Here is a 22,221-nt window from a genome sequence, read left to right as displayed (position 1 = left end):
GAGAGCTCAAATATGATAACTTCTTTGTGAGTCTGTGGACTTAATAAACCAAGAAATCTGATGATTTGCTAACAGTATCAGAAAACATTTAGTGAATCGCCTTTCCGATTGTCAGGCATTCAAACAGTAAACCCGGACATACAGGACCAATCAGTGTCCCCGCACTTCACCTTAAACACAACTTGAAATTTCTTTAGTAAATATTCATATTCATATCATATTTGAGCTCTCAAAGTAAAAAAAAACTTAACTTAAACGGACTTTTCCAGGACGGCGGTGAACAAGTAACCTTCCTACCCCTCGAAATTTCTACTAGCTTCAGACAAAGAAATTAGAAGTCGAATTGTTACCTCCATTGATTTTACACTATCATTACTACCTCGTAATGCCCACTATTTCTTTAATAGGAACAAAATTTTATCCATTCAATCATGAGCAAACGAAAACTCTTGGAAATTTTTGAACAACTGTATTCCAGCTCAAGCCAGATTTTTCAAACACTAGAAATTAAAGGAAAATGCGATAGACCTAAACAACACTTAATTTGCTTTGTCCTTAGTATTGTTTGTTTATAATGGCCTTTTGTTGGCATAACAATAGAAAATTGTTTAGAAACAATACTTAGTAAGATGGCTTCGTGAATATGGCCCCTGGGTCGTTAGAAGCCGGATCAGCACACCAACAGTTCCTCCGCAGTTTCCTCAATTATTGGCGTATGCTTTAATTTTAATCTATTATCCTATATGATGGGAATAAAACTTCAGATACTTTCTTAACTTATTTGCAGTTAAACTAATACCATTCATAACAAAACTTGACAGTAAGCATCTACCCACTTTTGTATCGGATGTACGAGTTTACTTCTAGTTATAACTGATTAATTTTGTGTTCCCTGCGTACTTGTGATAAGCCAAGATTGTTTTGTTTGGCATTCGTTTAAGACACTATTAAAAAATTACAATCGGCCACAGTACTTAGTCAACAAAGCGCCGTCTTCCTTCCCAGAAACCCCACGATCCTCGCTTTACTACAGCATCGAATCCTCCTTCCCAGAAAAATAAAAAAGTAGGGATATTTTCAAGCTACTACCTTTGAAACTAATAACATAGCTTTTCAGTTTTGTAAAATAGCTTACAGAAATAATCTCTATTAAATTAGAGAACATCGGTGATTTACTTAGTATCAGGCGAATAATGATCATGCCACAATTATGCACAAATAACTTAAATAAATAATAAAACTTCATAATTGTCTTGCTCAATTATTGGAGCTGAAATTTTTCACACATTAATGCAGTAGTCCGCCCGCTGCCTTTCCGCTCCAATATCCCTGAGAAACTCGTCAGCATTGGCCTCTACGCATGCCCGATATCCTTCACGGTGATAGGCCGAAAACATCCGGGGAGTGAAGAACTGGTTAGCCGTGTAGTGATGTGGAAATTGATTGCAGAACATTTTTGACAACCCGTGACATGCCTTTTGGTGACAACACTCACAGCAACAGAAAGTCAATTTACTGACGTCATCCTCTTTTAGAGTCATCCCATGATGCAATCCGTTAGGCTCGTCAAACGGCTGAATATCGACAACAGTCCCGTCTACCTTGTCACTAACGCCACGTTTTGGATCCCTTGGTGCAATTAAAAGGATTTCTCCCTCGCTCTCCTCATTAAATTCATCCCTTGGATAGCGAACTTGAAATCTGTTAAAAAATAAGGAGGACACATCTGATTTTAAGACAATACATTTTCGATCGTTCAACGATGGTGCTACGTTGCTAGTGAAATTTGAAAAGTTACATTTGAATTTACAATAGAGTTGTTACAACAATACAAATTAGAAGAATTTACGCTAATAGATAAGCTAACATTAATGTAGGAAAACAAAAGTGACAAGTATAAAAGTCACAAAATGTATATAAACTACACGGATGAAAGCATCAGAGTGAAGAGTTAAATTATCCAAGATGGCGGACATAAGAAATCTTGAATTTCCATGAAATGGGACTACTCTGAAGCCTCCCTCCATTGTTCCCATCCCTCGGACCCAACAGCCCCATCAGTAGTATCGAGATATATCGTTTTAGCTTGCAGGTGCATAGTAATCCTAGCAGTGGACAAAAAACATCCACATTACTTTAACTTACGCTTCTTTAATCAAGCAAAGCTACTTATGACCTAACTGAATAACTCAGATTCTTGTAAGGCTAGCATAGACAAAAAAAAATCAAGGCCAGGAGATATACCTACTTGTAATAACGCGGGAGGTTCCCATTCGTTGGTTTAACAAACGTCTCCATCAAATCTGTGATGACATCTTGGCCATCCTCACTAACGAACGAGCACTTCAACTTGGTCCTAGCGAGCATCAGTGCGTCAAGAAGACTATCTCCATAGGCTTTCTCGTCTTCCTTGTAACCACCGTCAACCACAACAATCCTTGGTAATCTTCTCTTTAATAGCGGTAAGATACCAAGATTTTCAATATGACCACCATCGCTGAGTAACAAGACAGGTGGCGGCACTGGACCAATGTTATCCTTGGAAAACATTTCTCTCATGAAATATACGAAAGAAATGTGCACGATGAACCACCTAAAATGCAACAAGAATATCGTTTACCATTTCTGTAGGCATCATCTTTATCATCACCCAAAGAGCGCCCGGATGTCATCGCTCATTATGTTTTCTAGTTGTTAGTGATGTATGGTGGTGTATATTTTGGACAAGACGTTCCGCTGCAAAAGGAAGAGCAGCTCTTTAAGTGCATTTCTTTGTTATCTTGTCGCTAAAATTTCAATAAGAAAAGTCAAAAATATGTTTCCACTGCATAGTAGAGGGTCTGAACTGGAGTGCTGAATTCTCAACTATCAGATAGAATTTTGGTCTTTTCTCAGCTATCAATTCGTTATGCCGGATCAAGGTTAACTTTTACTCCTCACGTGTTTTTGTTTCTTATCAATGGTGTCTCTCTCAGTATCCGAGCAGTGTCGAGTATCATCCGAAGATTTACAAACACTGTTTATCTTTATCTATAAGCAGCTGGGAAGCTCCAGGCCATCTAGGCTCGTTCAAGTTCATCAGGTCGTAACATAGAACAATGATGTACGGTGTATCACCAGTATAACTCTTACCTGGCTATCTTCTCCCACCAAGTTGGTACCTCCCTCCCTGTGTCAATGAGGGCAATGAAAGCTAGAACAAGGTGAATTATAAAGAACGAGACCAATGCAGCTTGGACTGCTGTATCGAAATCTGTGACTTCAGATAGGTCATGAAAATAATATAATGTTTGCACAGCGATTAAGGGAAGTCCGCGCAAAATGTGTACCAGGTAGATTGCAATCTGTTGAGAGAAAAAAACAGAGATGAAACGAGTAAAGGCAATGCTTCTGTCTCCTACAGAGAATATGATACTGGAAGAGGGGAGTAGAGTGAGATAAGAATGACGAATAAGACGAGTAGAGAGAAGAAGGATGAGGACGACACACGAACACGAAAAAAGGAAGAAATAAAGGGCGAGGAACAGAACAGAATGATGGTAATGATGGTGGTAATGACAATGAGGTTTATGAAGATGAAAATCTTGATGATGGTAGTGGTAGTGATAGTGGTGGTGGCTGTGGCGGTGGTGATGGCGATGGCAATGGTGATGGTTTTTGGGACTGGAGTTAAAAGGAAGATACATACCTTTACTAAAACGCATTCTTTTCTCAGCGATTTGACGTCGGTAATCATTGTAGCACCCATTTCGAGTCCAAGGATAGAGTGAAGACGACTCAGTCCTTCGAGGGAGCGATCATATTTTCCCATGTGAGACGAAAGCGCTGCAGCAGAAGTCGCCATGGCGTCTGATAACATCACATCTTTAGGCTCAAGCTTGCCCTGGAACTTTGCTTCATTTGGGTCTTGGTCAAGAAGCTCGATCCCCTTAGGTGACATTGTCAGTAGCTCATAATTTTCCTCGCATTCACTGGATTGTTTCCAATGGTTGACCACCATGTTGGATAAGTACTCAGGTTTTATATCGCTCAGATCTGCTAAGTTCAAGGGTTTTGACTTCTCCGCACTATCTTGGTCATTTCGCGATAGACAGGTCCACAGAGGACAGATGTGCTGAAGTGAAATCCCTGAGCATCCCGTTAGTCCTACGCTTTCGGTATGATAAAAAGCTTTCTGCAACCTCCACCTGTGAAACAACAATTTAATGAAATATTTACTATTTACTATTTATTTCTCGTTTTTGGTGAATCAGGAATAGTGTCAACTGAAGTTTATCAGTGGTGATTTATGTTAAATTCCTTACATTTTGGCTGGGGCTCAAATGCCATACAGAGTAAGTGAAACGCACATAAACGAGAGAAAAAGTAATCCTTGCTTTCTTTAAATCTCAAATATGCGTTAAGCAACTTTCTAACAACGGTAACTAAGTTTTTTTTTCCGAGTTTGCTACTGAGTTGTAACAGCATTGAAAAGCTACGGTGCTTTTTGCTTTATCGTGTGCAGGCTGGTCTCACGGAAGCAGCCCCGCTGTAATGATGCAGCATTTACCTCAAGAAACAAAAAGGCTAAGGAAAGAGAGTGACGAACTGTCCTTGTGACAACTAATGATCTAAAATGTCCGATTGTACAACAGGCCTCTTCCATAAACGATCAGAGAATGCATGGCAATTTAATTTGGAGGAAAATACCTAAGTAATCAAGGTGAGATGTGTCCTGTACGATCGAAAAAAATTCCTTTGGACCCTGTCTAATCAGCTGTCACATTGATCACCAGGACGTTTCGTCTTCCATCTCTTTCAGCCGCACAGTGTGTACGTTTTGTAATGTTATCACCAAACACTGCTTACCTGTTGTAAACATGTACAAGTCTCTCTTGTAAGTTGGTAGTAACAGGGACAATCCAAAGGGCAAATCCAGAGAATAGAAGCCCCCAATGGAAGAGTGAATCAGAATATGCAACGTGACCAAGCAAGTTGCCATGGTACACCCTCCAATATATTACACAGGAATACAGGTAAATTATCAAGACGTAAGATGTCAGGCTTCGCAGCAGAGGAAGAGCAATCCACACAATCACAAAAATTGGCAGGGCAAGAAATTGGGCCCAGAGAGGGATCTTCACAACAAAGTCATTGATTGTGAATGGGATGACTGTAAACACCAAAAAGCTACCGAAGGTGAACTGACTAAGACGCAGGAAGACACTAAGACGGCGGGATGACCGCTTAAGCCGCAAGAAGATGTGGGAAATGAGAAACAGAATGAACAGGACAGCGAAGAGAATGATGGAGGAATTCTGTTTCGAACCCTTGACGTCCAGGCAACGCTCAATTCTCTGACTCTTGTACATTTTAGCCTCGGCGTTCTCTTTGGTTGATGCGTAACCTGTTACTTTGTATTCACCTGATGCACTGACGTCACAATCACTCGTGTATCGTAGTAGGTTTCCAAAGAAGAGGTCGATGATAAAGGCCAATGGGCAAGCGTAGGATCCCCATTTAATGAGTGGATGGATGACAGTCACCAGAATAACAAGAAAGAACAAAACTACTGTGTCTAAGATCCCCTGAATTGGCTTCTGCCAGTTACAGATGTAACCGCTCCTTTGAGTAATGTATTTAAAGAAATCCTCGTGCCAATCTCTTTGGCCTTTCCCTTCTGTTCCTTCCATTCTTGCCTTCCTTTCCTCTCTGTATTTCCAGTCCAGGTAAGCCGTGCCAGTGTAACCGCCACCTGACACACAACTAAGGTTGTCTACCTCAATCCCTCTCTCCAGCAGTCTGCGCAGGACCCCGGAGCAGAATGCAGCCGATCGGATACCTCCACCAGAGAAGGCCAAGCCAGTGTTAGCCATCTCAATCTAGAGAGAAGTGATAATCATGAGTGTAACGAAGATAGCTCTTTAAAGGACAACGGGGTTTTGGACAGGCGATTTATCCTGACAGAAAAGGGCTTGAGGTCCTGGAGCATACAACAATTTTTTGACAACCTAGCCTTGTCAAATTTCAACTCAGGTGCCAATAAGCCGCAATTGATGGGACTCTTCTCGCCGCCTGAGCCAGTCAAGTCTCCTGAACGGTGCGTACAGATGGTTTTCCCACCGCATAGTTTTTCAGATTCTCAATGATTTAAGGGGCACTGTCACGGAGATTTTGCCGTATGTTGGCCAAAATAACCAGTTAAATATTTCAAAATAGTTCAAACATTTTACAAAGAACCCCTTCTTTAACGTGAAATTGCTCCTAGAGCAACAGGGGTAAAATATGAAATGATTTACCTGCGGAAGAACAAACTAGAATCAGTTTTTAGCAATTTCTCCAAAATTCACAAGAGGAGGTTGAAAAAATTGGCCATTTTTTTTTCAAGTTGCAATCCGTTTCCATTCTAGTCACCCGTAGACCAAAATGATTGATTGATTGCCCTAGCAGGGTTATGTTAAACAAAATTTAACCATTACTTTAATGTTTGCGTCATTACAAATTTTTTTTTTTTGCTATTCAAAGTGACACCAAAAATAGGGGACAGTGCGCCTTTAACAGGTCTAATGTTACTAAAATGATCAAATCCAAGTAGCTACTTTCCCTTGGTCCCAGTAGCCAATTCCTTGCCCCTGGACTTCAATTCTCTTAACTCACTAGCTTTATAGAGCATAAAAAATAGTACAATTCTATAAGAGAAAAACTGTAGGTTGTATGACTTCGGGTTTGGACTCGTACTTGCACTGGTCGTAGGTCTTTAGACCTTGGTATATTTGTTAACAACCCCTTGTCGAAGGGATGCATGACGTTAATTGAATGAAGTTCATTTCATTCAAATTCAAACCATTTCTTGACTAAGTAATAATCTTTGAACAATAAGCGTTGTTCCCCTCGAGTTCTGTTGTAACATTTTGCAAAAATTACTTTGGAATTGTTTTCCTTCTTTTGACCTTTGTCTTAAACTAGAATATTCCGAGAAGAAGCAACACTAAGCGCCCTTTTATGTTAAGTGTCGATTAACAATATGTGCGTGATCCTGTAGTGGATCATGGGAGACATAAACAAGGTCACGTGTCAGAGAGAGCAAACGAACAACTCTTCTTCGCGCATTTTATTGAGTATGAGTATTGTCAGGTCTTTCCTGTTTACCGTTTCCAATACAAAGTTGCGTTTCTACAATCTCGTCTACGTGTCAGCTAATTGCCCCGTGTCTACGTCTACAATCCGTGGGGAGGGGGGTGTTAAGGGGTGAGGGCGGAAGCGATTTAGCTCTCCGATAGCAATTCAGGAAGGACAGCTGTTATCTAAAGAAACGAATATTTCAAACGACGCAGCAAGCGGTTGTGATATCATTTACCCCATGCAGCTAGAGACCAGGAAGGGCTACTCAATCACAAGACCTGTACGGTTGTACGCCTCGTAACGCGGTCATGATTTTGATGCCATGATCTAGAACAGGGTATCAATATTCATCGTGCTTTCTACTAACAGCAAGGGACGGTATTATTATGAACGTACGGATTATTGCCTACGATTTAACTGTTCGAGAGATAAAGTTGCACAAACAAGTCATAGAAATAAATGTTCCCGTTATCCGATCTCAACTTGTCATTATTCAAATCCGTCTACTTATGAAAACGAATTATTCTGGAACATGATTAGCGGTAACGGCGTTCAAGACTAGAAAGAGAAAGAAAAGAAATTCACCGTCCTGTCCCCATGTTCTCCTTAAAGAAGCTCTCAGCAGTTTTTTTGGACTTAGGGTAGCAGTTTTGAAATTACAACCTCGCAAATTCGAGCTCCTTCATACTATATCATAATTTCAACATATGATCAAAGTTTATTTTCTCACCGGTTTCTAAGCAACAACTATTACCATAGCAACGGTAGCGCATTGCCTCCCAATTTGTACATAATGTCGATTTTCTCGAAATCTATTCAGACACTTTGTGGCGAAACTTTAGGATTTAAACCACTCAATCTAGACAACTTTTAGGCAAAATTAAAAAAAATATGTAAGAGCGTTTTCAAGTAAATAATGAATCAATTTTTACGGGGTGATTTGGTTTATTTCCAATTTTTTTACCAATTTCTCGGGCAAAATAAAACTTGGCACTTTGTCGTTTCCGTTAAAAGGTCTTTCCTCATAGCAAAACATTCTAAATGTATATTGAGCTTCATAGGTGTCTCTGATTTTAAGATATTTATGTTTGAAAACAGTTAAAATCAGGCGCAGATGAATAAAAAAGTTCCTACTTTGCATAAATCGAGATATCTTAAAGATACCCCCACAGATTTTTCGATTAAATTACAAGCGGTTAGAGTAAGAATTCTTTTCGATATTCACGCAAGGTTTAGGCCCAAAAACAGAAACCAGTGTTAGATAAGAAGGCTGAATCTTGGTCAAGTTTTAGTCGTTGTTCGTTTTCTCCGGGACAAGAGTTTTATTTTGTTTGTTCCGGTCTATTTCACTGCTTTTCGCGTGTTGTGAATATTTATGATTACGTGAAGTCGTGCAAAAGGTAAAATTTAAATATATGCTCCCGTTTCCGTCGCCATGGTGTTTTCGTAAGAAGGGCTATTACTAGTATGAACCCACTAAATATAATACTACAAGAAATAATTATAAATGTATCAGTAAACTGGATTCTTCTCCACACAAGTGACACAATAGGTGCATAAAGAAAGAAATTTTACATGGAGACCAAAGTTTCAATTAGTGCTTAAAAGTAATGTTAAACCAAACAACTTTTAACGACGATTTTCAACGCAACATAGCACACAGACAACTTTTAACGCCAAATGCCATTAATCCATCAAAAAACTAGTCTGACAGCCAAAGCGTAAAATACTCGCCAATGCCGTTAAATGAACACTGTGAGGGAGATTTTGCTGTATTTTGACCAAAACTACTCAAACATTTAACGTAGAACTTTTTTTCTGACATGAAATTGTTCGTAGAGCACCGGGAGAAAATATCAACTGATTTCTTCAATGAAGAACAAACTATAAACCTGTTTTCTGCAATTTCGCTAAAATACACTTGAAGAACTTGAAAAAATTGGACAATTTTTTCAAGTTGTAATCCATTTCCATCCAAACCATCCGCAGCAAAAGATAACAAATGCTAGCTTATGTATAGTCGTAGGGTAATTGTTAACAATACTGAACCATTACTTTAACATTTCCATCGATACAAATATGTTTTTACGCTATTCAAAGGCAGACTAAAAACTGGTGACACAGCCCCTTTAAATACCTGTTTCGTGTTTCTTGTCACTCTCTTAGCAGCGTTTGTTACAGAATTAACCATGCGAAGAAGGTACAAATTAGTTACTTCCTGCTACAAGATCAGCTCCCATCGCCAATGTAAACGTGACATAAATATTTCATTTGTTAGTTTTACATTCAAAACCACAATTCAAGTGCTCAGAACTTGTGTCATGTCTTGCCTTGACCTTTTGTTTTTCCTTGTTCCTAGTTTTGGCATTCCTTGGAAACCGCAAACTCGCAAAATCATTTAAAATGCAAATCTATAATTTTCTGTCAATCCATCAAAAGACTGATGAATTTGCAAGAGAACCTTAAAATACTCGCCGGCAATTCTGTTAATAGACAACTCTTCTCGAGTCTCTAAACAGGGTTGTGTCACTAAAATGATGACGCCCTGATGCGAAGAAGAAACATCTCAGATCATCACTGGAAATAATTGAAGTTACTATTGATCACGTAAATGTGACATAATAAGTTTAAAATAGATTTCAGACCACAACTTAGTGCCCAAAACATGTCACGTCTCGCCTTGACCTTCAGTTGTTCCTTGTTCCAATTTTGGGCGTTCCTTGGAAACCGCATAACCAAAAAATAATTTAAAATGTAACTGCAATTTACAATCAACCCATCAAAGAACGAATCTGATTGAGTAATTTTTGCGTAAAATACTCACCAATCCTATTAAGAAACAACTGTCTTTTAGCAGGGTCTTGTCACAAAAACGATCCTGTATGCGAAGGAAAAAGAAGGTAATTATAGTTACTTCCTGTTACTGGTAGTTACTATTGCCAATGTAAACGTGACGTCTTTTCGAGTTTTAATCGCTCTATACGTACCCTAACATGAGGCACAAACTCCAGAGAGTACCCGAATGAAATGACTTTGTCATATTTCTACCAGGTCAATAATAAATTTTTAAACATGTAACGAGTTGTGTATCACTGTTTTACAACTGTTGCAACATCCCTACCCTTTTAATACAAGACGTATCAACATAACAATCAACTTTTGCGAGAATGGCATTGATCATCTACTAATCTGATGTAGAAGTGTAGAAGTATACCTGTGTCCCTAACTGCAAAAAAATCTGTCATTTATTCACCAGGCTTAAGACGTAACATCTCATTTCTTTGACATACACGACTCATCAACATTCGAATCCTAGTAGTATGCAGGATGTTTGCCACATGATCCTAGTTTAGGCCTTAACTCCCACAAGTCTGCTGTAGCTCAGTGATAGAACAGCCGAACTAGTGATGGGAAAGTTATTGCTTCGACTCCTGTTGCGAGAACTCAGATTTTATTTTTCGTCACTGACTGGAAAAGTACATCTATCAATTTGCTAATAATTTTATGCTTTTCTCGCAGCTAGAAGTTCACTAAAGAATTAAGTCTGACTTCCAAATGATTCTTTAGAGAGGATATGAGAGGCTTTTAATTTAACTGGTTTCGAGCTTTAAATACGCTAAAGAATCCATAGATAATTGAACACGAAGGCTAATCATCACTAAAAGACACGAGAACAATTTCAGTGTCAACATGAAATCATTTTATATGTTCCTTAATAGGTACATTAAAAAAACATTAGAAGTTTGAGCTTAATACTGACCTTTTAGCTCAAAAGTGTGCCTTAAAATGGAATCACAAATTTACAATCACGAAGTCAAGATCCGCAGATAAACTCTACTTGAAGCTCTTTGATATCTTCTCGTTTCACAAAGTCACTAAATCAGCTTCAGTTGGAGCTTTTATAGCCCTACGAAATATTAACATCCGGGTTTTTTCAAAGAAGAAAATTAATAAAAACGAGAAATAAACAGGATCAACACAATTGGAAGCTACGTCAGCGGACGAACTCCAAAATCTGAAAATGCTTTGCTCGTGCATGGTCCTGTTTGGAAACATCTCTGGCCTCTTGTTTAAGCGGATGTTCGTCTTTGATGACGTGACTAATTGAGAAAAACCAAAATCTTCTTGGCACAAAATTTAGCATGTGACAAACCATATTCTTAGCTTTCCTTTGGAATGCCTAGTGTATTATATGTATTCACTTTACAAACTATTTCTGGATTACGTAAGAGGGACATGAATATGGCCTGTAAATGTTCCCCACCGCAAATCGGATTCCTAGACCGCAAGTTTTATCCCACTTGCATACACCACAATTCATGGTCCCTTTAAATGAAAAAACAGAGCCGACATCATATCATCGGTTAAGATATTCCGATAAATAACGTGAAATTTTACAGTACTGGAGAGTGTCATCTTGTTAAGCGCACAGATTAATTCAATCTTACGGCATCTAGCGGCCATCGATTACGTCAGAGAAGTACGAGCATTATTAGCCGTCAACAATTATAAGTGACTGTGGGATCCGGTCTACGAAAGCACGCGTTATCAATTCAGCAAAACGTGCAGAACAGTGAAACAATGAAACCCCAACGAGAACTGACATCGCATTTTATGTTTGTCACTTCAGCATAATGGCCTTTGTCAGTAACGAAAGTAAACCTTCCAGTTTGAGTAGCAATATAATGTTTAGTCTGCATATTTGGTTCAGTATTTCAATTAACACTGCACTCAGTGCTAATACTTTGACAGGTTTAAAGTTTTCTTTTATTTCAATTAACAAACGTTTATCGCTCTGATTTCACACATGCGCGCAATTTGAAATTTGAAAAAAAAAAATCGAAACCGGAAGAAGATGGGCTATTCAATTTTTCATGCTCTGTACATGTGCCGTTGCATTCATTTTATTTTATTTTAGTTTTGTATTTTTCACTGGCGTCTAAAATACTTAGTATAAGTTCCTTGTGATGCACAAAGTTTGGCGTAAATGTTAAGTAGCCAAAGTGATTTGTGACAAGAAAAAGTGTAGCATAGAAAGGGTACATTGCTTTCGTGGTCTTGCTTTCTGTGTGTAACGTTAACCCGAGCCTGATTCACTCGATCGTTAACGTCACATTTATCTGAAGGTCTGCGCAACTGTATGTAGGCCTTCCAATTTCACTGTTGAGGAGTAGACAACTATTCTTCTGGCCCCAGTTGTTCAAAGAGCAGATAACTTTATACCCTGGATAAGTCACTATCCAGCGGTGCAGATGTGCTTCAACTGATGCTTTTGGCAAGTTTTCCACACAATCCCATATTTAAATTTGACATATGCTTCTACTCTATTCACCAATTATGGGGCCATCGGGAAAATCTTGCGCACATTTCATCGCCCGGATAGCGACCTATCCAGTTGATAAAGTTATCCGCTCTATGAACAACTCGGGACAGGTTTCTTCTTTTCTCTTCCAGTGTGTACCGTCTTGAACGTTTGAGCGTCCTGAACAAACCGGCCACCATTTGGTGTACGTACGATTTTGCAACCAGAGACAAAAGCTATTCATTCTAAGATCCCCTAACACTTTTAAAAATCTATAACACAAAGTGAGTCCTGATTCGTTTATTTTCCTGATGCGAACCAAAATACAAATCTTTAAGCTTTTGCTTCCCGCTATAAGGACGCTCCTTAACAGTCACTTAATTCATAGAGACTGTGAGAGGAGTTACGGCTTGAGAAAGAAACACTTTTCGTTTAGGCGTGTAAGTTACATTCGCGTGGCTAGCGCCTTGAATGTTTTCAAGCCACTTCCTACAAACAGTTAACGTTTAGTAAAGAATGTTGTTTCCTTAGAAATCCATTTCCTTAGCCGAAGTTTCGAGTGTATTAACTCGTTCTTGAAATGATATGGTTGGTTGTGCAAACATGTTTGCGATTCAAACCCGAAGAGCTCTGCGCAGTACTCAATTCAAATGGTGCGTGATTAGGATTATATCAATAGGGGCTAACAGCACAACTGGTCGTAAGCGGAATAGATAAAAGTCAATTTATCAGGTAAGCGAACTGTGTAATTGTTTCTCCTGATTTCGACCTTCGAGTAGGTACTGATCAATGACCAAGCCTTGGACTAAGGTGAAAGGAGTTGGCAAACTGCCTACAGTACAACTGTTAATCACGTTTCTCGAAAAGGAAAACAAAAACAAAAAAAAAAACAAAAAAAAAAACAGGAAAACGTTGACAGTGAAAAACACTGCCAATATCAAGTGGAACCCCGTTAATACGACCACCTTCGGGCCGTGAAAATGTGGTCGTAATAATGGGGTGGTTGGATTAACGAGGCTGTAAAACTAAGGAAACGACTGGACTTTAAATTCGTTCGGGGCACAAAAAAATGGTCGTAATAACGAGGTGGTCGTATCATCCTCAAATTAGCTTCTTAACAAACTGTAATACGTGGTCGTAATTTAGCAACTTCCTGCGCTAAGTGCTCTGCGGACAGCTTCTGGTTTGTTAAGACTTTGCCCACTCAGATTAAATGGAAAAACCAACCCTTTATCAAAAAGCTAAGCCGACTTATTTAAAAGTTATCGTTGTTCGTGTAAAAAACTCTTTCCAAATTTTGTTACGCTGACACCGCACTATTATTACTGTAGCACGTACACAACTTACATATTGCAATGGCCACGGGTTATTTTATCAGTTATGATAATTGTATAAATACCTATCACTCTCCTTTGTATATAAGCACACTGCTGGCCGAAATCGCATCCAATTTTCGGATTCAATAGTGATGACACTTAATTTACCTTAAAATTTAAATTAATCTATTCCGTGGTTCGCTACAAAGCTGTGCTCCTCTACCCATTGCACACTTTCCCACAAAGCCATTTATTTTTGTCTTTCTTTCTTAACTGCTTGTTTTTTATTTCTTACTTGTGCAAATACTTCGAAAATTTAACAAAATATTGAAGTGTAAATAAAACGAACTGAACTAGTACTTTCTTTCATGAAATGTTAGCTAAATGTCACTGGAAATTATAATTCCTTTTGTTTTCGAAGGAAGGCAAATGAAGATTAGATACGAAATAAGGTCACCTAAGCCAACTGCAGTTTGGAAAATGAGGTCGAACAGATTCCATTGGCAACATTTTTTACGACGTGAGCATTCAGCTAAAAATTGCAAACAGATCAAACTAGGCTAGTTTGTTGAAATAACCTTAATAAATAAATAAACTGAACTCACCTGAAAAGCTGAAAATACCATTTTAAAGAATTTGCTTAACTCTTCTCCGTTAGGTTCCTCTGAGTAGGTATGGGATTGGTAAAAAAGACTCGGAGGAAATGTACTGATTGTATCTCCGCTTGTTTTATCGTGTAGGTCTTACAGCTATTTTTTCTAATGTTAAGGACAATTACAAAGTTCAACATTTTCCTTAGTGTACTTATTCCTAGATCATTTCAGAGCCTTGTTTTGTTCGCATTCTTTCATTTAACCGGCTCAGGGGCAATGTCATTTATCAGGGCACGCAACAGATCATTTTGGTTGAATATCTGTTCAGAAGGCCTTCATCGCCAAAGAAATTTGGATTAGTTCGGAAGAAAAATTGGCATTTTCTTTGCCAAAAAGGCCACTGCAATCGGAGGGGTTATCGAAGTAACAACAGCTTGTATTTTCGTAAAGCCAACAGGAGATCGTAATTCCGGTCTAAAACTTTCTGTGACCGACGTTTTCAAGTTAAACATGTGAAATATATTAAAGAACGGTGCCTTCGGATCCTACACATTCAAAGGTACTTTTGCGTAGATTATGATCATGCGAGAAAAGCAGATATCAGTAAGGGCTATTAGAATCCAAACAATGAGAAAATTGTAGGTAACCACGTACTTTCAAGGATAATTTTTATTCAAAAGTCACGATGTACGCATTCAAAACAGTTGAATTTACCAGCAACCAACGCGAGATGCCTTGAATTTACTTTGTCTTTTTTTTCCATTGAAAATGTTAATGAGTCGCCATTTTGAAATGGCCGATTTAGTCGGGTTTCATGGCGTGGCTCCGATTCTTCATTTTTACAGGGTTCTTCAAAGCCAGCTTCTACAGTTCCTTGTCAAAAATTCTTAACAGCTATTCGCGAACTGGAGGTGGCTAGTGGTGGATAAACATCTTTAGTTGCTGATATTTCCTGGAAATCCTGAAAGAAATGAATAAAATATTAACTAAGGCAACTTAGAATTCCGAGAGTGAGGTTAAGGCCCCGTTCACACTAGGTGACCGTGCTCAGTTCCGGAGCACTGGTACTAGTCCGGAAAATATCTTTTTGCCGGTACCCGAGCAAAACAAGTGGGCACTGTAACGAGGCACGGCCATACCTCAAACGGCAGTATTCGAGCAACTTTCCTGGGCACAGACACTGGTTTGAAAATTAAGGATTTTCTCAGTTCCCACGCTTTTTCCTCACGCCTCATTATGATACAGGTAAACAAAATGGCGGAAGGTAAATTGATGAACGAGAACACGATTGCTTGTTGGTCTGACTGAACAGCTTCCTTCTTAGTTCCCGGGCACAGGGGGCCAATAAAGACACCCAGTCTAAACAGGGCTTAAGAAACTAAGGATACGACTACAAAATGGACAAGTGATGGAATTATTGAATGATTTAGCTGATAATAACCTGTTAATCGTCCATACTGAATGATGTTATCCGTCATTACAAGCTTTACAATCGTTGCAAAGCTGAAAGAAGAAGAAGAAGAAAATCTAAATAAGTTGCAATTTGATTAAGTATCACCATGTTAGGCAGCAAACTCGTTTGATTTAAACCTAATCTGCTATTGATATAATAAAGAAAGGAGTTCGGATCCCAGCCTTATTCAATCTATAACATCTACTCGTATTGCATCATGGAGGGGAGATCTAGATTTATTGTTAAAAAAAGACGCTATTCAGAGAGCTAAGGGTCATCTTTGACTTGACTTTTCTCTATCTGCTTTTACCACTGTTAGTGACCGTCCTTTGATCCATAGATTGAGATAGATTTTAGTCTGATGAATTTACTTGTTAGATGATTTATCAATTCTTAACCAGACAACTCATGAGATTAAAATAACGGCATCTATGGCACCGACACGCCGAGAAAATGGTGACATCACTTTGCAGATGATATATTTAACAGCAAGACGGCACTTTAAGATTTCTAGCGGCAATTAGCCTGAACAGAAAGCGTTTCCGTCAGGTCTTATGTGTTTTTCGCTGTTTGAACGCACGGAGATTTGGACGAGAGTGAAAAATACGGAGAAAGAGGTGCTCGTCCCAATATCCGCGCGGTCAAAAAGCAAAAACATACAAAAGAAACGGTTGCTATGACGGCTTAAGCGGCTGATGCTTGTCCCGAGCCACCTATGACAGCCGATAAAAACCAAGATCGTGCCACCAGTAGTTTTCTCTAACCCCGTGACTAATCAAATAAAAAATTTTCATATTTATACAAATATTTTTCAATTTATGTGTCATTTTCGTCCTCCTTTTACTGCTATAAGATTCAGCTTTGCCGTCTACAACTAATAACAAGACCTTAATTAACAGATTCAAGTGCTGACGTTTATGAGTTAGCGCTCCGTCATTGCGGATTAATTCTAAATTGATTGCTGGACCCTCTTGATAAAACCAAACATTTCTCCTTACGACTCTCTAAGTAGTTGTATCGTGAGTTGGGCGATTTTTCGTCGTATGATTCCACTTCACTATCAAGAAATTTAGAACACCCCTCTTTAGCCAATCAGGTGGGGAGTTTCCGCAATTGTACAGTCGATCACTGCAGTGGGTTATGCTAATATTCCTTAGGATAAGTACCTAAACAAGTATTGAGAATCCTTCTCTATGGTCGATTTTACAAACTAGGAAGGAATGTAAAATATTATCCTCAATAGCTGGCTCTTGAATCTGAGTAAAAGAGAAATCAAAATCAGTGACAAATTTAGGTTTTTGGCAGTCTTTAAATGTTCGATATTCATATTTCGTATCACAGAATTTCTGCGAATTTGGAAAAGTGGCCTTTTAATTTGCGTATGTAATCATTATTTATCATCAAGACATTTCTGCGTCTCTTCTTTCGTGGTGAAAAGTGCAACTCGTTAAAAAAGCGCGCGTGTACATACCGGATACATATGTCGTGAAATAGATTGTTGCTTCGACCATGTGCGTCTGGTAAATAAGCAGCACTGTGATCTTCTGTCATGTTGCGGTAGATTAAAATAAAAGGACTCTGGCCAATTATTTCTTTTATGGCCTCTTGTATAGCACTGTAAGGCAGAGAATAGCTACCAGGCTATCCTCATAAAGAAATTTTTGTTGCTTCATTTTTTTCGGACATTAGTTTTAATAACGCGGGTTGCCTTTAGCATACCGCGTAAAAGGGTTTGTTTCTCTTTCTTCCTCGAAGTTACGAATCATAATTTCTTTTAATGAAATTTATTCGTTAAACCCAAATTAAACGCTCTTCCCCTCTAGAAGAGATATCAGTTTAGTCCTCTATTGTTTCAATTTTCTGCATCAAACACGTATCAATCAGAATACATAATCTGCGCTTATATTTGTAGGTTTTAGTACGGCCTAGCCTTCAACGCAGTCTTTTTACGGGACTCGTATACGAGTCCGCTAAAAGCAACTACGTGGGAAGCTAGGTGCGTAGAAAGGAAGGCTTTTTTCGTTCGCGTAAAAGATCCAATCAGTCAGTCAAAATGGCCGCCAAGTGGTTCATGCTTCAGGCTCTAATATGTCGTTTCAGAAAGAGAACAAACATAATGTAGCGGTAAATCGAACGTTTAAACTGTGGAAATTGGATTGCATTTTGAGGGCTAGATTGTGGCATTTCAAAGCGAAGAGCTAGAGTAAAAATCATCACTGGCGCCGCCGTTTTGGTTAAAAATGCTTGAGCGCTACTGGGAATCCACCTTTCTATAAAAAAATATAATAATAATAGTAATTATAATAATAATAATAATTATTATTATTATTATTATTATTATTATTATTATTATTATTATTATTATAAAAAGGTTAAAAGTTTGATCGTCATTTTTTACTTAAATACTATTTTGATTGATCGCCGGATTCTTAGTATTCCTAACAGTTTTCGTTTCGCGAAACATTTGAAAAACGTGCTCCGCACGGGTCAATAATATATTGGTTTCAAATTTGACTCTCAATTCTTTCAAATCCTTTAGGTAAGCGAAAATTGTTAGATGTAAATAATGTAAATAAACGCTTAACTGAATAAATTTTTCATTTAAGAAAAACTTTTTTCTGGTCTGTTTTTTTTCTGTGTATTTTCATTGATGAAAACGTTTTAATCATAAAGCTATATGATGGATCAGAGAATTAACTCTGCAGTGTATGATAAAGTGCTAAAGTGAACCGTGAAGAGGGGGGGGGGGGGGGAGGGGGAGGGATTGTGCTTGTGGGTAGCCATACATTGACAACTCTCTTGATTGAAAAGTAATGCGCCTTGCATTGTCCAGGGTGGGGTGGGGAAACAGTACAAAAAAAAAGTTTGGCATTCTTTGTGACAGCGGTTTCTCCGTAAAACGGTGAAGAAAAGATGGCGAAGCTACCGAAACGTTGTGTGTGATTTCCTGCCAATCAGACGGCAGTATGTGCGGTAAGACGGTAATTTTCTTTCATATTCACCAATCATACTTATTCTTTTTACTTATTCCAGGCCATACTTTCAGATTGGCGGAAATCAGACGTTTCCAAGAACCAAAAACAAGCGGAAAATATGAACCCAGACAGGTACGCATCAGCTAAACAGCAGCGGTATTTGTATTTCTGAAGGAAAACTCTTGAAAGAATTTTGTAGTTGTGTATAACACGGCGGTTTCTGTCTCTGGGATAGTTCCACACGCCATGTGCAAGAACCCCAGAACATGTGCATTCATTGACCTCAGCTACATATATTAATTTATAAAGCTTGAATATTGAACTGAAGAACACCATAAATAGGCTCCCATGTACACTCTCGTTTCTAACAACAATGTCTACGATATGCAGATATATATAAACAATAGCCTCCATTTGGCGCGAAAATATGCTCAGATATTTGTCCGCGGACATTATCTGTTCCGAGAAGCGAACAGTTTTCCGAGAGCGAAGCTCGAGGAAAACTGTGAGCTTCGAGGAGCAGATAATGTCCAAGGACAAATATCTGAGCATATTTTTAAAGTCAAATGGAGGCTATTGTGTTTATTATCCTTCAAATATTTTTCGCAACATGCGGGAATCTCGCGGGAATCGGCAGGATCTGCCATTCTGTCATATGTCAATCACGTCAAAGTTTGTCAGTTGGCTTCCAAAATCTCCACGTCAGATTTCGCTTCAGGTCGAAAGCATTTGTTCGGGGAAAAGGTAAAACATTTGAAAGGAAAGTAAACTTGTTTAATTTCGTGAAAGACAAAAGCAAGATACAAGTGGTGGATAAGGTTACAGGGAATCTAACTACCTCTCGAGAACAAGCTAAAGATCTCTGAAAGCGAAAAACTGTAAAGTATCGCATTCCGTAAAAAGTGTAAATTGTCGTCCGTCAACGAAACAGCCGGCGCTTTGTTGTTCTCTTCCTTTATCTCGTGTTCAATTGGAGCAGCACTTTATATCGAAAATACAATTGTGGAATCTTGCTAGCCGAAAACGACCTGTGAAGAAATCGAAGCTGAACCTGCAGTCGAATACGACGCCACCGGTTGTTATTGCTGGATTCCATCAAAGCGCTTTCTTTGCTAACTTGACATTGAATGGAGCCAGCAACGAAGTCGTTCACAATCACTGAGGATTAAACTTGTTGCTCGAGAGTAGGACAAGCTGCTTCTCTTCGTAGAGAATTTCGACATCTCGGGGTATCATGGCTGGTTTTTTGTTTCGTGGACGAGATTTTATGTTCGCGAGCGATCTCGACCAGGTGAGCATTGATAGCATCATTAACCTGTTTGAACTCTGTCAGTAATGGTACTGAAATTTATGTTTTCGTTATTTAAATTCCTTATATCCAGGCCAGCACGAATTGTTCTCATTGAATTACAACTGTAATATTTGCCGTCGTGTGAGCGAGCTTTGAGCTTATTAATTAAACTAGCTCGTTTAATAGCTTGTTGATGGCTTTCTCATTTCGCCAGACTGAAAGAAAACCATAAATACTCTTAAATGAGATAGGCTTAAACTTTTCGCCTTTCATAATTTTCAGTTTTACCACATTTTTAATTCAAGGACTGTTAAACAGAGTTCAAACCAAGAGAAAATGTCGCAAATACGAGCTTGAGTATTTCAACATTTCGTTTACGGACAGCTTGCCGTCAAAAACGTTTAGAGCGTAATGTTGTCTTCTGGTACTGGCTTATCGACCAGCAGGTTTATCTCTCTTTCTGTCACAAAAGCAAACCGTTCCCCCAGCTTGACATTAAATTTAATTGTAAAGAAGACGCGCCTTGAAGTTTTTAAACTTGGGGAATATCCTCGGATATTCCCCAGTTTTAGGTCGGGTATATTCGGTCACGTGAGGCGTTTAGACCAGTCGCGCGCGAGCGAAAATATTTGATGGATTATAATTTAAGATACTGGACATCATGCTACTGGAAACTGTATCATGTTTAATGCTGGTTAATTGGTTAAATTTCTCCTCTCAAATCCTCTGCCCCCCTGTTGGGCAATCACAGTTTTTTTTCCTTTCTGGCACATTAAGTTGTGGATTTGAAAAGTGAACTTCCCTGTGGGGGGAGATTTGAGCAAGAGAAGAAGGGGATAGTGCCCAGACTGAGTGAACAAGTATTAGAAAGAGTGGTAAATTTTTGAAGGCTTTTAAATGGGAAAAACCATTACAGAAAAGATTAAAAAATTTCAGGGGGAAGGGGGGTGGGTATTCCCAAAGGGCCAAAAAAAATTAAAGGAAATCATGAAGCTGAATTGGAATTGCTGTACCAGTACAGGTACACATTAGCTAAACAGCAATGGTTGTAAACTGTTGGTTGGATTGTATTTTTCAGATTTCTAAAGGAAAACTCTCAAAAGCATTTTGTATAACACAGCGGTTTCTGTTTCTGGGTACAGTCCCCCACGCCAAGTGCTGGAAACCCAGAACATGTGCATTAACTTCAACTACATTTATTTGTTATCTTTCATTTCCAACAACAATGTCTACGCTACACAGATGTTTAAAGATACTGGACATCATGCTACTGGAAACGGATCATGTGTACTTAAGACACCCGTCGGCCGACTGCCGACCGTCACTATCGGCCGAGTATCCGGTGAGGGTAAAAGGCTGAAAGAGTTTGTGGAATGGTATGTGGAATGGCGTGCGGAATGGCATAATTATGCGAAATACGATTTATGCGGGGAGTAAATTAACTGAAGAGCGCATCCTGTTTTCGCGCCAATTTTATAAGAGTAGCAGTTTTTCGATGTTGCAGACTATTACAGTCAACCCAGGTCACGCGTGAACGATATTTTTGAAATTGGAACGGAATTTTGAAATTTACATGTCAGTTTTGAAAATCGCCAACGAGATTTCAGAGTTCCCGTATAAATTTCCCTAGCTTATTGACGGTATAAAGCTATGAATTTTTCTTTACATTGCAAAATTGAATATTTCAAGAATAACAATTGTTTCCCAAGAATTTTGAATCTTTTTTTTTCAATTTATGCGTCTTTCCAGAGAAATGTCCAACATTCCATTCACACGTCGGACATTACAAAGAGAAATTCGAATGTTCATTTCACTCTTGGAAATACTGTTCACGCGTGACCTGGGTTGACTGTAAACAACCAAACAACAGATCGAGGATTAGAAAATATATGCCTGGGATAGAACATGTCTGATCGCTGGTTAGGAAGTGAGAGTAAAGAAATTGATGAAGTTTCGCATTCAAGGAACTAAGAATAAATTAAATTTCTAGTTGACAAAAAGAACGTGGCAGCGAGAAGCCTAGACAAAAAACAACACCAGACTGGAGAAATAACATCAGTCCAAGGCCAAAACTATTATGTGAGAAATTTTAAATTTAAACTCAGTCATTTTATCACGGTGAGGGTAAAAGGCGGCATGAGTTTGCGGAATGGCATGTGGCATGACCTGCGGCATGGCATAATTATGCGA

General features: G+C 38.8%; 2 protein-coding genes and 1 pseudogene across 7 annotated transcripts in view; all 3 read right to left on the bottom strand.

The window, feature by feature from the left end:
- The window catches only part of LOC146482777 (uncharacterized), a 158,456-nt pseudogene that overhangs the window by 6,606 nt on the left and 129,629 nt on the right, over window positions 1-22,221 (bottom strand). The window lies entirely within an intron of this gene.
- On the bottom strand, window positions 619-10,987 carry LOC146482788 (uncharacterized). 2 transcript variants are annotated; one of them, XM_085106865.1, is made up of 7 exons: window positions 10,862-10,987; window positions 9,926-9,979; window positions 4,849-5,861; window positions 3,689-4,187; window positions 3,133-3,344; window positions 2,249-2,593; window positions 619-1,701 (listed from the first exon to the last, which is right to left on the bottom strand). In XM_085106865.1, the coding sequence occupies exons 3-7, from the start codon at window positions 5,853-5,855 to the stop codon at window positions 1,281-1,283; spliced, it is 2,484 nt and encodes an 827-aa protein (XP_084962991.1). In that variant the 5' UTR covers window positions 5,856-5,861; window positions 9,926-9,979; window positions 10,862-10,987; the 3' UTR covers window positions 619-1,280. The 2 variants fall into 2 exon arrangements, with proteins under 2 accessions (XP_084962991.1, XP_084962990.1); XM_085106864.1 differs by lacking the exons at window positions 9,926-9,979; window positions 10,862-10,987 and adding an exon at window positions 9,239-9,323.
- LOC146482783 (uncharacterized) overlaps window positions 14,964-22,221 on the bottom strand; it is a 73,572-nt gene continuing 66,314 nt past the window's right edge. For 2 of the 4 annotated variants that reach the window (XM_085106872.1, XM_085106874.1), the window contains 2 exons: window positions 15,754-15,815; window positions 14,964-15,273 (listed from right to left, as the gene is read on the bottom strand). In XM_085106872.1, the coding sequence (XP_084962998.1) occupies window positions 15,248-15,273; window positions 15,754-15,815 (88 nt within the window). In that variant the 3' untranslated portion in view covers window positions 14,964-15,247. Of the gene's footprint in view, window positions 15,274-15,753; window positions 15,816-16,764; window positions 16,932-17,085; window positions 17,381-22,221 lie in introns of those variants that run through there. The other 2 variants (XM_085106871.1, XM_085106873.1) reach the window with 2 other exon arrangements.

This window comes from Pavona decussata, unplaced genomic scaffold (genome assembly GCF_977016875.1).
Source record: "Pavona decussata unplaced genomic scaffold, jaPavDecu1.1 SCAFFOLD_44, whole genome shotgun sequence".
In the NCBI taxonomy this organism is placed as follows: domain Eukaryota; kingdom Metazoa; phylum Cnidaria; class Anthozoa; order Scleractinia; family Agariciidae; genus Pavona; species Pavona decussata.
Note: the sequence above shows the minus strand (reverse complement) of the source record. Positions and strands in the feature narration are given on the sequence as shown.

Bases quoted from the DNA above. Each gene is read 5' to 3' on its own strand.
- LOC146482788 (XM_085106864.1), bottom strand. From the start codon at position 9,292: ATGGTTAATTCTGTAACAAACGCTGCTAAGAGAGTGACAAGAAACACG. The intron at 5,862-9,238 runs GTATTTAAAGGG...ACTTCTCTCTAG, and splicing joins TGACAAGAAACACGAAACAG to ATTGAGATGGCTAACACTGG. The intron at 3,345-3,688 runs GTATGTATCTTC...TTCTCTCAACAG, and splicing joins AAGAATGCGTTTTAGTAAAG to ATTGCAATCTACCTGGTACA.